Source organism: Cucumis melo, chromosome 8 (genome assembly GCF_025177605.1).
Source record: "Cucumis melo cultivar AY chromosome 8, USDA_Cmelo_AY_1.0, whole genome shotgun sequence".
Lineage (NCBI taxonomy): Eukaryota > Viridiplantae > Streptophyta > Magnoliopsida > Cucurbitales > Cucurbitaceae > Cucumis > Cucumis melo.
In genome coordinates, this window is record NC_066864.1 from 2,990,383 (window position 1) to 3,004,704 (window position 14,322).

The following is a 14,322-nucleotide window of genomic DNA, read 5'->3' on the forward strand; positions in this document are numbered from 1 at the left end:
AAACCCTTTGGAGCGCAGATAAGTTCTCTCCCCAATATTGCTGTGTTAAGCTCCACCGGAAAGACAACAACTTCCGCGACAATCCTACGGAGATAAGCAAATCAAAGAATGAGGAAGAAAGTAGACGAACGTATCAGAACTCTCATTGAAAATGGTGTCAAATCAAGGCATCGTTCCATGTTTGTAATCATCGGAGATAAGTCCCGGGATCAGGTACTCTTCTCCCTCTCCGGTGATGGTTTGACCGTTCTATTATTTTAATTGTTGGGCATTTCTATTTGATGATGTTGGGCGGTTTATACTTGGTTTTAGTACGATATATTTCCAGTACTAAATTCCACTCGAGGGAAGTGATAGCATAAGTTGATTGCTTTATATGGAATTTTACAGATAGTGAATCTCCACTACATGTTAAGTAAGGCGACGATCAAATCCAGGCCAAATGTGCTCTGGTGCTACAGAGATAAACTTGAGCTCAGCAGGTTAGTTCTTGAATGGTAGAATTTTCGTACTTTTTGGCTTTCTATTATCCAACTGTTTTTCGGTTTCTTTAATTTTTTTTAACTAACATCAAACTGTTTGATATTTGATTGGGTCTATATTATATGTGACAGTCATAGGAAAAAACGTGCAAAGCAAGTTAAAAAGTTGATGCAGAGGGGGCTTTTGGATCCTGAGAAGGTCGATCCTTTTTCTCTTTTTCTCGAAACTGGAGGAATAACATATTGTTTGTACAAAGATTCAGAAAGGATTCTTGGTAATACATTCGGAATGTGTATACTTCAGGTAGATATTCATACTGCAGAAATGTTTTATTTATTTATTTATTATTATTATTATCCAGCTTTTCTCATAGTTAATTATCGGCTGTTTAAAAATTGTCACTGTTTTCTATAATCATCATTTCCTGATATTAGGATTTTGAAGCTTTGACCCCCAATCTGCTTGCAAGAACCATAGAAACAGTGGAGGGTGGTGGATTAATAATCTTGCTGTTACGTTCCTTATCCTCATTGACCAGTCTTTACACCATGGTCATGGTATGCGGTTTCTATATTTTTACAAGTTTTCTTTTTCAGCGGAAGCTTATTCATTCATTTAGAGCAGTATATTTTACTAAGAAGCATTGGACATGGATACAACATGGCGACATGCCATGTTTTAAAAATCTAGAACACAACACAGCCAAGGATACATTTATTAAAATATTCATTTTTTAAAAAATATATATGACTTTTATGGTGAAAGAAAATTCATAATGAATGAATTGATGCATTTATATGCTTGCAAGACTTCACTTTATATATGTATGTCCTTTTAGTCTACTCAACGAGTATTCTATGCGTGTCTAATGCATTTGTTCCACAAACAAGTTCTGATAGCAGGTCCACCAAGTGTCAGAGTGTCCAAATGTTCGACATGTGTCGGACATGGACATGCAAGCCAAACTAAAGTGTTTGTGCTTCTTAAATATTTTATATAAGATATAAGAATTACATAGAAGGATATGTGGCAAAAAGATATTCTTTGAAATGTTGAATCAATATGTCTAGTTGACTTCACTAAACCCTAACTGGACCCTTCTCTCGTTTCTTGTAACCATTTATTTTATTTTTAGCATTATCCTATATAGAGGCAATCACTCAAAATGGATGTAGTAATTAGTCTTTATTCATACGTAGGAGTATCAATACTGACGTTCCTGTAAAATACACAGTTGTTCCTGTTTTGGCTATGTAGGGGTGTATGCTACTATGTTGTGGGGAATTTTCGGGGAGAGAAATAATACAGTTTTTTAGAGGGATTTAGAGGCAGTCTTTTGATTCAATGCATCTCTTTGGGCTCTGGTAACATTTTTTTTCCTGGTGCCCTTAGCTTCTGATGTTGACATCGTTTTTCTGTGTCTAAATTTTGATCTTACTCTTCAAGTAGGATGCTAAATATTTTTTTATGATATAAATATCGGTATTCATTGGATGCTAGACCATGATATAGTTTTCGTTGTACCCTTCATAGTTCTTCTTTATTATTTCAAAAACATCTCATAGAGGTTGATGCCAGGATGTTCATGAAAGGTATCGAACAGAATCCCATTTGGAGGCAGCTGGTCGCTTTAATGAACGCTTTTTATTGTCACTTGCATCATGCAAAGCATGCGTTTTAATGGATGACGAGATGAATGTACTACCAATTTCCTCCCATATAAGGTCAATTACTCCAATTCCAGTGAAAGAGGTACATTTCAGCATCTATAGATTGCAAAACAGTATGAACAAGATTTTCTATCACGTGACACACACTCACATATATATAAACTTCTTTGCCAAAATGAAATTACCTGGGTACAGTATTAATTTAATTGTTTAATTATTAAAAAAATAAATGTCCTAATTTCAAATGAGTTAAGTATACTAGCGGAAAGCCAGTAGGAATCTACTTGGCTGTACATAATGTCCCTCCATTCATATTTGGGGATTGCTTCTATACATTTTGATTTTACATTCTCTTGAATGAGAAGTTCATCCTTAATATTTTTAAAGGAGTTAATGATCTGGTCTGGAGGCTCAAAATTGTGGCAATAGAGGGAGCAGAAGTTGACAATAAGAGAGATTGGTAAAAATTGAAACAAGAAGCTTTATTGAATTGTGAAAGGGAAATAAGAAATGTGTGTGATTGTTGTAAATATTCTTAATATTCTTAATGGATTTGCTTGTTGCTGGACGAATTTTTACAAAGGACCTCATATCAAGCTCATTTTCTAAGAGTAGCTTGATAAAGTTTACTTTTAAAAAATGCGTATGTTTAAAAAATTCAGAATTATAATATTAACATGTAAACCTATAAAAATGATAAAGATTGTGCATGTATTGAAATTTTGTATTGTAGAAAGAGGGTGCTAGGTGCCAATCATGAAGTTAAATGTGCAACTGAAAATTATTTTTGATGAATGCATGCCAATATAGCCTTGACGCATGATAATTATTTAAAACATGCAATTAAATGGCATATAGGCACCCCATTATGCATGGACAAATGCATTAGCCTGTCCTCCTGCCCATTGAATGGGTGAAACCATGAGGAGTTCTCAGACGGGCATGATTCATTCAAATTTGATTCTTTTTTCTACATCTAATTCTGTCACAATTTTTTGCACACCCCATATTTAGTGAGGTTGCTCTTGTTTCTTTGAGAAAAGAAAAGAAATAACTTACCCCCGCTGAAGTTCTATTCACCTTTTCTTCTTTGTAATTCCCTCTGAAGTTCTAATTCACCTTTTCTTCTTTGTAATTCTTATTTATCTAACAATATTATTTTCTCTTCATTACAAAGGACTCAGAGGGGCTTCCTGAAGGAGAATGGGACCTTAAGAATCTGAAAGAACAGCTAAGTGATGAGTTCCCTGTTGGCCCTCTTATAAAGAAGTGTTGTACGCTGGACCAGGTTTAGATGATTTCTGCTACAAATTGCAGTTCAGTCTATAACTAATCTGACTGTATTTTTCACTCACGACTTAGATTGGGAGTTTTTTGTTTAATACGTTATAGGGAAGGGCTGTTGTAACATTTTTGGATGCAATTTTGGATAAGACACTTCGATGTACAGTTGCATTGCTTGCTGGTCGTGGTCGGGGCAAATCAGCTGCTTTAGGATTGGCAGTTGCTGGGGCTGTTGCTGCTGGGTAGTGTTTATTTAAATCCGTTTACTACAATATGCTTTTAAATACAAGAGTCCATTGTATTTTGACAAGAGTATTTATGTTCAAGGTACTCCAATATTTTTGTTACTGCACCCAGTCCTGAGAATCTGAAAACATTGTTCGACTTTGTTTGCAAGGGTCTGAATGCAGTTGAATATAAGGTAAGATTGTTTACTGTTTCATTTGTATGGACATGCCTTCTAATATCACTTATGAATTTGATGAAAAATCTTATTACACTAAATTACTTTCAAGGGTTTTCAATTGAATTTATATGAGGCTAATTTCTTTTTCTTTCTAACTTCATGGGTTTATGTTTTTGAATTATACCATTTCAAGCTTGTTGCGTGTGTTGGTTAAGTGGAGGTTGTAGTTAGTCAGTGGAGTGGGGGCTAGGGATTGATAGCTTGAGATTATATAACGAGGCTTTGTTGGAGAAATGGTTGTGGCAGTTCTTCATGAAGCAAGATGCTTTGTGACACAAAGTCATTGTGAGCCGGTATGCCCTGCACCCTTATGAGGGGTAGCGGTTGGTGGTGCCAAAGGGCCTTATAAAAGCCTTTGTTAGGGGAAGGGGCACAAATGTCTGTTTCTAGGAGGATCGGTGGGTAGGAGCTAAACCTTTTCAAGAGTTGTTCCCTTGCTTATACTATACTTCGAGTAAAGAAGTTGCATTTTGTGGCTTTTATTATTTTGGGCATAATTCGTCCTCTTTGTTGTTGGGCTTTAATTGTCTGTCTTTATAACAAAGAGGCACTACAGGTTGTGGATCTGCTTTCTATTCTTCATAATCAGCAGGTGTTTCGAGGGAGAAGGGACTCTAGGCTTTAGACCTTTGATCCCTATAGAAATTTCTCTTGTAGTTATTCTTTTGCCTATTTTCTATCCATTCTCTGTCCCAAACTGTCTCTACTTTCTCCTCCATCAAGTAGGTTAAAATTTATAGGTAGATAATTTTTTCTGTGTGGCATTTTAAAGACAGTCCCTTTATCCCATTTTTCGCTTATTTGCTAGTTTCTAAACAAAAATTACCCTTGGATTGGAGTCCCTTACACTTTGTAGCTCCTTTTTGGTGGGGCTGGTATTTTGTAGTTGTATGCAATACTGCCCTTGCATGGTTTGTATCAAATGTCAATTTTCCCTGTGATCTTTCATCAGTAATCTTAGATGGTCACACTCGGTAAATATTGAGACACTGCCGATGTTTTGTTATTTTTGAAGTATACACCCCCCCCCCCCCCCCCCCCCCCCCCCCCCCGATATATTGCTATTAATTGATGCTTCTTGTCATAAAACTTCAATCCCGTGGGGTGGGGTCTCTTTTGAAAAAGCATTCCTTATCCTTGTTGAGTTCTCTTTCAGGTTAGAAGCCTTTTTTTCTTGGGCTATTAGCAATTATATAGAAGTTGGTGCTATTATTGCATTCTCTTTCAGTTAAGATCTTATTTAAAAATTGATATTTCTGATTCCTCTGGTGTTTGAGGGGGGGATACACTGGGAAAGACAATTGCGCCTTTCATCTCTTCCTCCGATGACCTATATTGGATCTGTGTTATCCTTGTTATTTAAAATTGTGGATATTACATGTGTTTACAGGAACATATAGACTTTGATGTGGTGAAGAGTACCAACCCGGAATTCAAGAAAGCAACAGTGCGCATTAATATCTATAAACAACACAGACAAACAATTCAGGTTGGTAGATTCTCTGACCTTTTCTTTTGACATTTTCCTTGGTGGACGTGTTTATCCTGATGTTAAGGCAAGTTTTCAATTTAAGTAACAAGAACTAAAGAACAATATATCTCTTTTCTAACTGAGATAACATCATAGACTCTGATCAATTTCCTTTTTGTATTCTATTTGTTGTGCAGTACATACAGCCACAGGAGCATGAAAAACTCTCTCAGGTTGAGCTGTTGGTTGTTGATGAAGCAGCAGCCATACCGTTGCCAGTTGTTAAATCTTTACTTGGTCCTTACTTAGTCTTCCTTTCATCTACTGTGAATGGGTATTACTTTGATTCTTTTTAGTTAAGCCTTTTGCTATCTGCTTAGTTATTTCGCTTTGAGTTTCTTGTTGCATACTATGTTGGGAAGTATCCTCGAAGGCATTTTAAATGCGTAGATTCTCTAGTTTCTTTTGATCTTGAAGCGATGAGTAATACCTTTCTTCTTTCATTGTCTGCACCTAAAGGTATGAGGGTACTGGTCGATCATTATCATTAAAGCTCTTGCAGCAGTTGGAGGAGCAAAGCCAGGTTTCGAATAAGAGTGTGGAAGGCTCTGTCTCTGGTAATTTAGAACTAGACTTGTAGTTTTACGTGCCAACGTGATGGTTTCTGCTGTAGCATGCAAATTACACCAGTTCTATCTTGTTGAGCCATAAAATACATTCCCCTTCATTCCAATTTTGGAAGGTTTGTCTTTAAAAGTTCTAAAAAATCCTAAACAAAAGTTACCTACCTAGAAATTTTAAAGACAAACCCTTCGTCCCAATTTTGGCTTATTTGCTAATTTCTCACACAAATTTGAATGTAGGTCGTTTGTTCAAAAAGATAGAACTAAGTGAATCCATTCGATATGCTTCTGCGGATCCTATTGAGCTATGGCTCCATGGTTTGCTTTGCTTAGATGTGACCAGTTCAATCCCGCCTATTAACAGGTTAGGTTGTCTTTCAAACGTACTTTGATTTTATGTTTTTAAGAATATGACAAGGGGGTGTCAACCTAATTGAGATGTTTGGGTGCGCCTGCTGATCTAGTTATGCTTTATGCTTTATACTTTTCGTATAACCCTCATGCTTAGAGCATTAATATCTTTCATTTTACATTTATATGAATAAAGAGTCTGTTTCCTTTTTTAAAAAAGTGTACTTGTACAAAGGAGGAATAGGAGAAAATGGGAAAGAATTCAGTTTAGAAGTTTTACCTCCCGTTCCCTTTTGATGGTAGAAAGATGATTATTTTCCATCTTGTTCTTTGAGAACAGATTGCCTCCGCCAGGTGAGTGTGACCTCTACTATGTAAATCGAGACACACTCTTTTCCTACCACAGAGATAGTGAGCTGTTTTTGCAGGTAATTGGTGTCAAATAATACGATCTGTATTTTATGGTTGGATATGTTAGTTGGAAACTGGGGCTCCTGTGTTATATGTGCCTTCATATTTTCTGGTACTCTGATAATTGCAGCGAATGATGTCCCTTTACGTTGCTTCTCACTACAAAAACTCTCCCAACGATTTGCAACTGATGGCAGATGCGCCAGCACACCATCTATTTGTATTGCTTGGTATGTCTTGCAGTTTTGTGTATTGACCTGCTTGTGAGCAGCTGGTTTTTACTGACGGTAGAAATGCAGGCCCAGTTGATGAGACAAGTAATCAACTTCCAGATATTTTGTGTGTTGTTCAGGTTGATATCTATCTGATTGTTTTTCGTTTTTCTTTTGTTGATAAGAAAACTACCTTGTAGAAGTCACTGGAAAAGTGCAACCCCAATTCACTCTATGATATTTTTTAATTCCATTCAACAGCAAGAAAGATTGCAAGTGGGGGAAAATACCGTCCATTGTATTTAAGCAATAAGCTAAAATTTGAGAAATTTTATGCTTTTCTACTCCTAGGCTAACCTATGATGGTTCTATAAAAGCACCGCTACGGCAAACCCAATCGTATATAAATGGATTTAAGCTAGAATTTGAGAAATTTTGGTGGATGTAAAAGGTCCATTTCTCTTTCACATAATTGATGTTAGTTTTTCTTCCCCTAAATAATTTTTTTGGTTCTCTAAGATTTATGCCCGCCTTATGTCAAATATCTAAATTCTGGACAACGTTCCTATCTTTACGATTTCTTGATTATTTCAATTTTCCTTTGCCTAGGTCTGCCTTGAAGGACAAATCTCGCGTAAATCTGCTATGAAAAGCTTGAGTGCTGGTCATCAGCCATTTGGGGACCAAATACCATGGAAATTTTGTGAACAGTTTCGGGAAGCAAATTTTCCCAGTCTTTCTGGTGCTCGAATAGTACGGATTGCAACCCATCCAAGTGCCATGAGGGTAATGCTTTGGCTATATTGTACAAGTGTGCTCGTCCAAGTTGTGTAAGCTTTTCTAATCGTGCAATTTCATTTTTGTAGCTTGGATATGGATCACAAGCAGTAGAACTTTTGACCAGGTAAGGAAGTACTTTGAGCAAAATTTAATTTTTGATTTTCAATCCTTATGCAGATCGGAAGTTGGGGCTAATCTTGAAATTTTCTTTTTTTTGAACCTTGAATGGTACATGAGCAGGAAAAAAAATACAAATATAAAGATCTGGAATCCATAGCGATTTATCTAAAATAAGTGTGATGGCGTGAAATAATAAAACAGAGGAAAAGATTTGAACAAGAACCCAAGCGAAAGAAGGTACTTGAAGGTCTTCAAATTTGGGGCGAAAAATAAGAGTTAAAAAGAGTAAAACATCTACACAAAGAGACATTATTTAGAAAAGTAGCTGTCGGAAATTCCAAATGATCAAGCTTCTTGTTGAAATTCTGTCATTTCTTTCTAGCCACATTCCCCAAGTGAAACATCTGACCCGGTTTAGCTAAAGAATTTGATTTCTTTTGTAAATGTGATCATATCACTATACAAAGACGGGCAAGTCCTTGGTGCTGTTTGGACGAGTTGTGTTAAAATTGAAGCACAGCCCAAAATATGGTCTCCGTGATAGATTAGATATTTGAAAGGCCGAAGCCAACAAAGGCCAACTGTTTTCAAAAGGACTTCCCAATTGTTTAATATATGTAAAAAAATTCAAATAGTTACAAAATCTGATTTGAGAGATAAGCTGATGAAGTACCCACAAAAGTGACGAGGTGTATAACTTCTTTCCAAGAAAAAATTAACCCACCTAAACCCCTTGTTTAGAATTTTTGATTGCATAGTATCCAGAAGATAGTAATTTTTCGAGCTATTGTTGTATGCTTATGCATTCTTTCATTTGAGAGGTTTCTTGAAAAAAATCATCAAATTGTTGGAACAAACAAACCTGAAACCATAAAGAATCAAGATTAAACCTTCACCCGTATGCATCAAGTACACTTTGAATCTTGAGAACAAAAAACACTCTTAAATCACCAACTCAACCCAAAAGCTTAAGCTAGTGTGTGAGGGTAAATTTAATATATTATCTAACACTCCCCTCACTTGTGGCTTGAATTATGAAAAACGACCAAACGAGTGGAAGTCAATATTTAATAGGGAGGAAACAACAACGCAGGGACTTGAACTCAGGACATCCTGTAGCAACTTACTCTGATAGCATCTTAAATCATCAACTCAACTCAAAAGTTTAAGTTAGTGGGTGAGGATAAATTTAATATAACTTTTCATTGAATAAATGAGAAGAGTCTAATCTGTGGTGTCTAAAGTTTCTTATTAATTTCCTATAAACATAGCAGACTATGAAAATAGTACAGCCTATCAGCTTAACTTCTATTCAAGAATCTTCAAGAAAAATCTCCATTCAAGAAAGTCCTTCCAAAGTCGTCAATTCAGAAGCCTATGGCTTCAGTTTCCAGAGGAATCGAATTATGAAACAGTAAAATTTAACAAAATTACCAAACTAAGCTTAGTTTACCATATTAAGAAGCTAACACTCATTCACTGTACTCAAACATTAGTCTGTCTATTCATGTTCTTATTGAAGAGCTTTGTTTCCTTTCTTTAAAAAAAAAAAAAAGAAGCTAACACTCATTTCTAAGAGGTCCATACTTCCGTTACTGTATATCAGGTACTTTGAAGGTCAGTTTGCTCCTATTACTGAAGTTGAAATATCAGATGAGGATGTTCAGGCTCATGTTAGAGTTACCGAAGCTGCAGAAAAGGTTGCATAATTATAAATACTTTCTTTTCCAAGCTGATTAACTAAAAGTTATGCAGGTTTTAATTGTGTGATTACCGCTTAATTTTATTTTTATGCATGCTTTATCTATTTAATTAGATTTACAGTAATGAGAGGAAATGTCAGGTCTTTAATTTGTCAAGGTAATGATAGTCTATAGAGCATAATTACTTGAAAAAAAATCAAACGGAAGACTGCGTGGTTTATTGTTAACCTATTCCTTAGGGGGCCATGTCTACTTTAGAGAAAGTTCTTCAGATGAAACAAGCTAATAGAGATAGTAATGCAAACATTAAGTATTAATATAGAAATTTTTCTCAAGGAAAATGCTACAGTGAGTTATGTAGGCTCTAATTAAAATTCTTCAGAACTCTTTGAAAATATATTCCTCCCCAGTTTGAGCTCTCTTTGATGCTCTAGATCAATGCACTTGGGAAGGTGACTTGCTTATTCCATCGTTAAACTATGATCTTACAAATTTTCAAGACCACAAGTGAGAGAATGTTGAATTATTGATATATTAAATTTGTTTTAACTTATCAGCTTAAGCTTTTGGGTTGGTAATTTTACAAAATGTCACTCGAGACTTCTTACTTTGTTAAAAACCTCTCCATTCTTGTCCATGTTGGTACAAAAAATTTAGCAAGTTGTGGGAACATTATGACATTGTTAGCATTTTCCTCATTTACTTTAATAAGAAATTGCTAAAATAGTACCGATGTATTTCTTAAATCACCAATTGACTGTAAAAACTTAAGATAACAAGTGAAGACAAATTTAATATTATATCATTTAACATTCCTCCTGTTTGTGGGTTGGAAATATGTAGAAGGTCCAACAAGTGGAAATTAATTTAATTGGGGAGGAAATAACATTGTAGGAGTTTGAAGATCGTCAACTTGATACCATCTTAAATCGTTGATTGACCCGGAAGCTTAAGTTAATGGATGAAGGCGAATTAAATATTATTTCATCTATTTTCCTTATGGGCTTCGAGAAAGCCAGCAGTTCCTTATAACAATAGCATGTCTTTTATATTCTTATCTACACTTCGATAGTTTTGGGCTTACCCCTGATCTCGTCCATGCAGGTTTCATTATTGGAAGAAAGCATAAAGCCTAGAACTAATCTTCCTCCCCTGCTGGTATCTCTCCGTGAACGACGACCTGAAAAACTTCATTATATTGGTGTTTCTTTTGGACTCACGTTGGATCTTTTTCGCTTTTGGAGGAGACATAAATTTGCCCCATTCTACATTGGCCAGATTCCAGTTGAGTTGGATTCTAGATTTTATGCTGTTTGATCACTGTGAACAATTTCATATGCTTGTTTCTTATGAAAAAGTAAGGTAAAGTGCTTTTCGGTTTCTTATATTTCCCTTCTCTTTTCATGGATTAAGAGTACTGTGACGGGTGAGCATACATGCATGGTCCTAAAGCCTTTGAACAATGATGAAATTGAAGCTAATGAATCTGCACAATGGGGCTTTTTTGGTCCATTTTACCGAGGTGAGGTTTTTACATTTAGAAGTGCTATTTCCCTGTGCTATATGCAGTATTTGATTCTACGTTTATGATCCAAACAGATTTCAGGTTAAGGTTTATTAGACTCTTGGGTATTAGTTTCCCTGGAATGGAATATAAGCTAGCAATGAGGTAAGTATATTTAATTATGACCTACTATATAATATATGCCTAGAGATGTCCATGGGCCTCCCCATCCCCATCCCCCATTTCGTTCTCCAACCTTGCAAACTTTCCTGCTTAATTTTGTGGGGATTGGGGTAGAGATTTCCTGCAGAAAATTCGCGTGTCAGGTTGCCCGCTGGGAATTATTCCCCCCTTTTAATTCTCTTTAGAAAAAAAAAAATCAATGAGATGATTTCTTAAAGAAACATTAGTTGGTTTTCCATAATGAATCATCATTTAAATGGTTACTAAAAATATCACATTATTCATACAATATTATCTAGAGATAAGAATTTAAAATCATTCTGACCCATAAAGACATCTTTGTATGTATATATATTACTTTTCTAAAAAATAATTATGAAAATAAACATTGTGGAGAATGGGGAAGGGAAATGAATTTCCCGTCCCCATTTACCTTAGAGGGTCTTTTTGCCCACTCCCCTCTCTTATTGCTCACCGTTGGGAGTGGGTGCCTTCGGCTTCCGACCCGTCAGGGAAAATGGACATCTCTACATTTGTCTTTTCTTACCTCAGTTGACAATTTGATTTAAATTTTACTAGTGTCTTGGATCCAAAAATTAACTTCACGGAACTAGATCCTTCTGAGGATACTATTGGAGAATTTTTAAATGCAATAAGATATCTTATGTCCGCCCATGATATGAAGCGGTTGGAAGCCTATGCAGACAATCTTGTTGATTTCCACTTGGTAAGATTATCATTCCCCATCTCTCTTGTTTTTGTATGGATGGATTCAAAGATAGTTACAGATTTCATGCCTCCATACATGTGTTATCGGAAAAGGCACAGTATCAGGAGTTATGCATTGAATTTTATTAATGGTTTAATCAAATTGACATACATGTTTGAAAATAAGAAATTTTATAGGTAAAATTTTTTTCCTATTCTTTTTGCACCCCGTCCTCTTCACTCCCTACCCGTACTGTGGATAGTTCATAAGGTTTTTACCTGCAGCACAATTTATGCATACCAAATCGTTATACAAAGCATGATGTATCACATTTAATATTCTTCTTTCGTTTACAGATACTAGATCTTGTTCCATTACTTGCTCAATTGTATTTCATGGAGAAACTTCCAGTTACTTTGTCGTACGCACAGGCATCTGTGTTGCTCTGTACTGGACTGCAGTTAAGGAATATTACTTATATTGAGGTCTGATTATATTATCCTTTTGGATTGTTGCTTTTTGTACTAGTTATTAAGTAGGAACGTGGGCCTACTATTTAGCTATATTTACAATTTTTTAAAAAATGTTGCTATACACTTAATTATTATCCTAAAATTGTTATCCATTATAATTACCCACCCTTTATTCAACTAGTTTAGTTATTTATTGTTTTAGCTAGTTAGTTTGTAGTTAATTGGCTTGTAGTTACTAGGTAAGTTTGCAGCCTATAAAGTGAGTAGTTCATTATTTTAGACATAACTTTGATATTGAAGAGGAATGTCTTTAGAACGTGACATCCTGCCAGACTTTACAGAATTACTCCTTTTTCTTTTGTGTGTCATGGTGTTAGGCGGGCATCTAATTGTTGTTACATGTTACACTTATCAATTTTTGGATGTTGCTTCACTTGTACAGGGACAAATGAAGTTGGAGAGGCAGCAGATACTATCACTTTTTATCAAAGTCATGAAAAAGTTTCATAAGTATCTTTATGGAATTGCATCCAAGGAGATAGAATCGACTATGCCACGTATGAGAGAGGTAACAAGCTTAGTATCCTTGGTTGATCATTCCTGCCGTGTGTTCTTATGGAAAGAAAAGATAAATGTAAATATTAAACTACCTAATAATAGTACTACGAAGTTGGCAATTTGTTTAAATACGACAGTGATATTTATTGCTACAATTACATAACTTTAAATGTAGATTCCACTGGAACCCCATGAAATCTCTGTGGACGATGATCTCCATGAAGCTGCAAAACAAGTTGAGGTATGAGTCGTGCTTCTTTTTTCGATGCAACTACACGTGCGCACACATACTCCCTTGTCTTTTATACCGACTCTTTTCTGGAATTGAAATACAGGAGAAAATGAAAATGAATAATGAGGGATTGTTAGATGTTGGGATGCTGCAGCAGTATGCCATTGTGGATGGAGATGTTGATTTTGCTGGTGCTTTGCAAAGTGGTGGTGGAAAGGTTCCATCTGGTGGAGTTGTAAGTGTAAAATCTAATAAAACCAAAGCAGAGAAGCAAGGGAAAAGGAAAGAAAAAGATCAAAGCAGTAAAAAGCGAAGTAAAGATGATGGTTACAAATCAAATAAGAAGAAGAAGGTTTAAACCAAGTCGTAACAAGCAGTAACCATTACAGATTTGAGTTCAAAACAACACAAAAGATGAGACTGTTAAGTAATGGCTAATTAGCCTTGATTTTGTACCATTATTGTTTAGGTTAAAGTTGCGACTCTTACTATCTATGTATTCCTTTTTCCTTGAGAATGTTGGCCCGTTGTTTCTGTGACTTCCATCATTAAATGTAATTTATAGGTTTTATTTTTTAACTTCATGGTGCATATTGTATTTTGATAAGATAAAAAATGCTAACTATATCTCCCTGTGAGGTGTTGATTTATTACACTTAATTACCTGAGAGCAGCATGTTGAGAAGATAATGAATCGTAACTGCATCTCTCGAGTCGCATGACTTACCAAAAAAATCCCTAATTTTATGGCAAATTATTGTTATCATTGTTTAATTCTAGTTTTAGTTTTGCACGTTCAAGAAATTTTAAATGAAGACTGGAAATAATTTCCCAATTAAAATTGTATTTAAATTAATTACTTTTTTTCTTTTCTTTTTCTTGCTACAAAGTTCATTGTTTTTGTATGTATAAAAGCAGCCTTACATAGCGATCCTCCACCTTAGATATTAAACTTTTCTCTGGTGGAATTATTCACTTTCTAAGGAAAGCGATCTTCAACCTTAGGTATAAAAGATTTACAACAATATATTACAAAGTTAAACACTTGCTCCATGAAATTAATTAGAGCAAATAAGCTAAATCACACTG

General features: G+C 35.4%; 1 protein-coding gene across 1 annotated transcript; it reads left to right on the plus strand.

The window, feature by feature from the left end:
- Window positions 1-63: 63 nt before the first annotated feature.
- Window positions 64-13,812, plus strand: LOC103484684 (RNA cytidine acetyltransferase 2). The gene is made up of 26 exons (XM_008441904.3): window positions 64-213; window positions 391-482; window positions 615-786; window positions 918-1,040; window positions 2,062-2,235; window positions 3,331-3,441; window positions 3,546-3,679; window positions 3,765-3,858; window positions 5,294-5,392; window positions 5,572-5,708; window positions 5,894-5,991; window positions 6,238-6,361; window positions 6,689-6,776; window positions 6,890-6,989; window positions 7,059-7,111; window positions 7,581-7,757; window positions 7,838-7,875; window positions 9,478-9,571; window positions 10,679-10,858; window positions 10,988-11,096; window positions 11,174-11,243; window positions 11,841-11,988; window positions 12,327-12,455; window positions 12,886-13,011; window positions 13,177-13,242; window positions 13,337-13,812. Exons 1-26 carry the CDS (start codon window positions 109-111, stop codon window positions 13,589-13,591), a joined length of 3,096 nt encoding a protein of 1,031 aa, XP_008440126.1. The 5' UTR covers window positions 64-108; the 3' UTR covers window positions 13,592-13,812.
- Window positions 13,813-14,322: the final 510 nt, after the last annotated feature.

Coding starts and splice junctions, on each gene's coding strand:
- LOC103484684 (XM_008441904.3), top strand. CDS start 109: ATGAGGAAGAAAGTAGACGAACGTATCAGAACTCTCATTGAAAATGGT. Junction 2,236..3,330: donor CTCCAATTCCAGTGAAAGAG/GTACATTTCAGC, acceptor TTCATTACAAAG/GACTCAGAGGGGCTTCCTGA. Junction 11,989..12,326: donor ATCTTGTTGATTTCCACTTG/GTAAGATTATCA, acceptor TTTCGTTTACAG/ATACTAGATCTTGTTCCATT.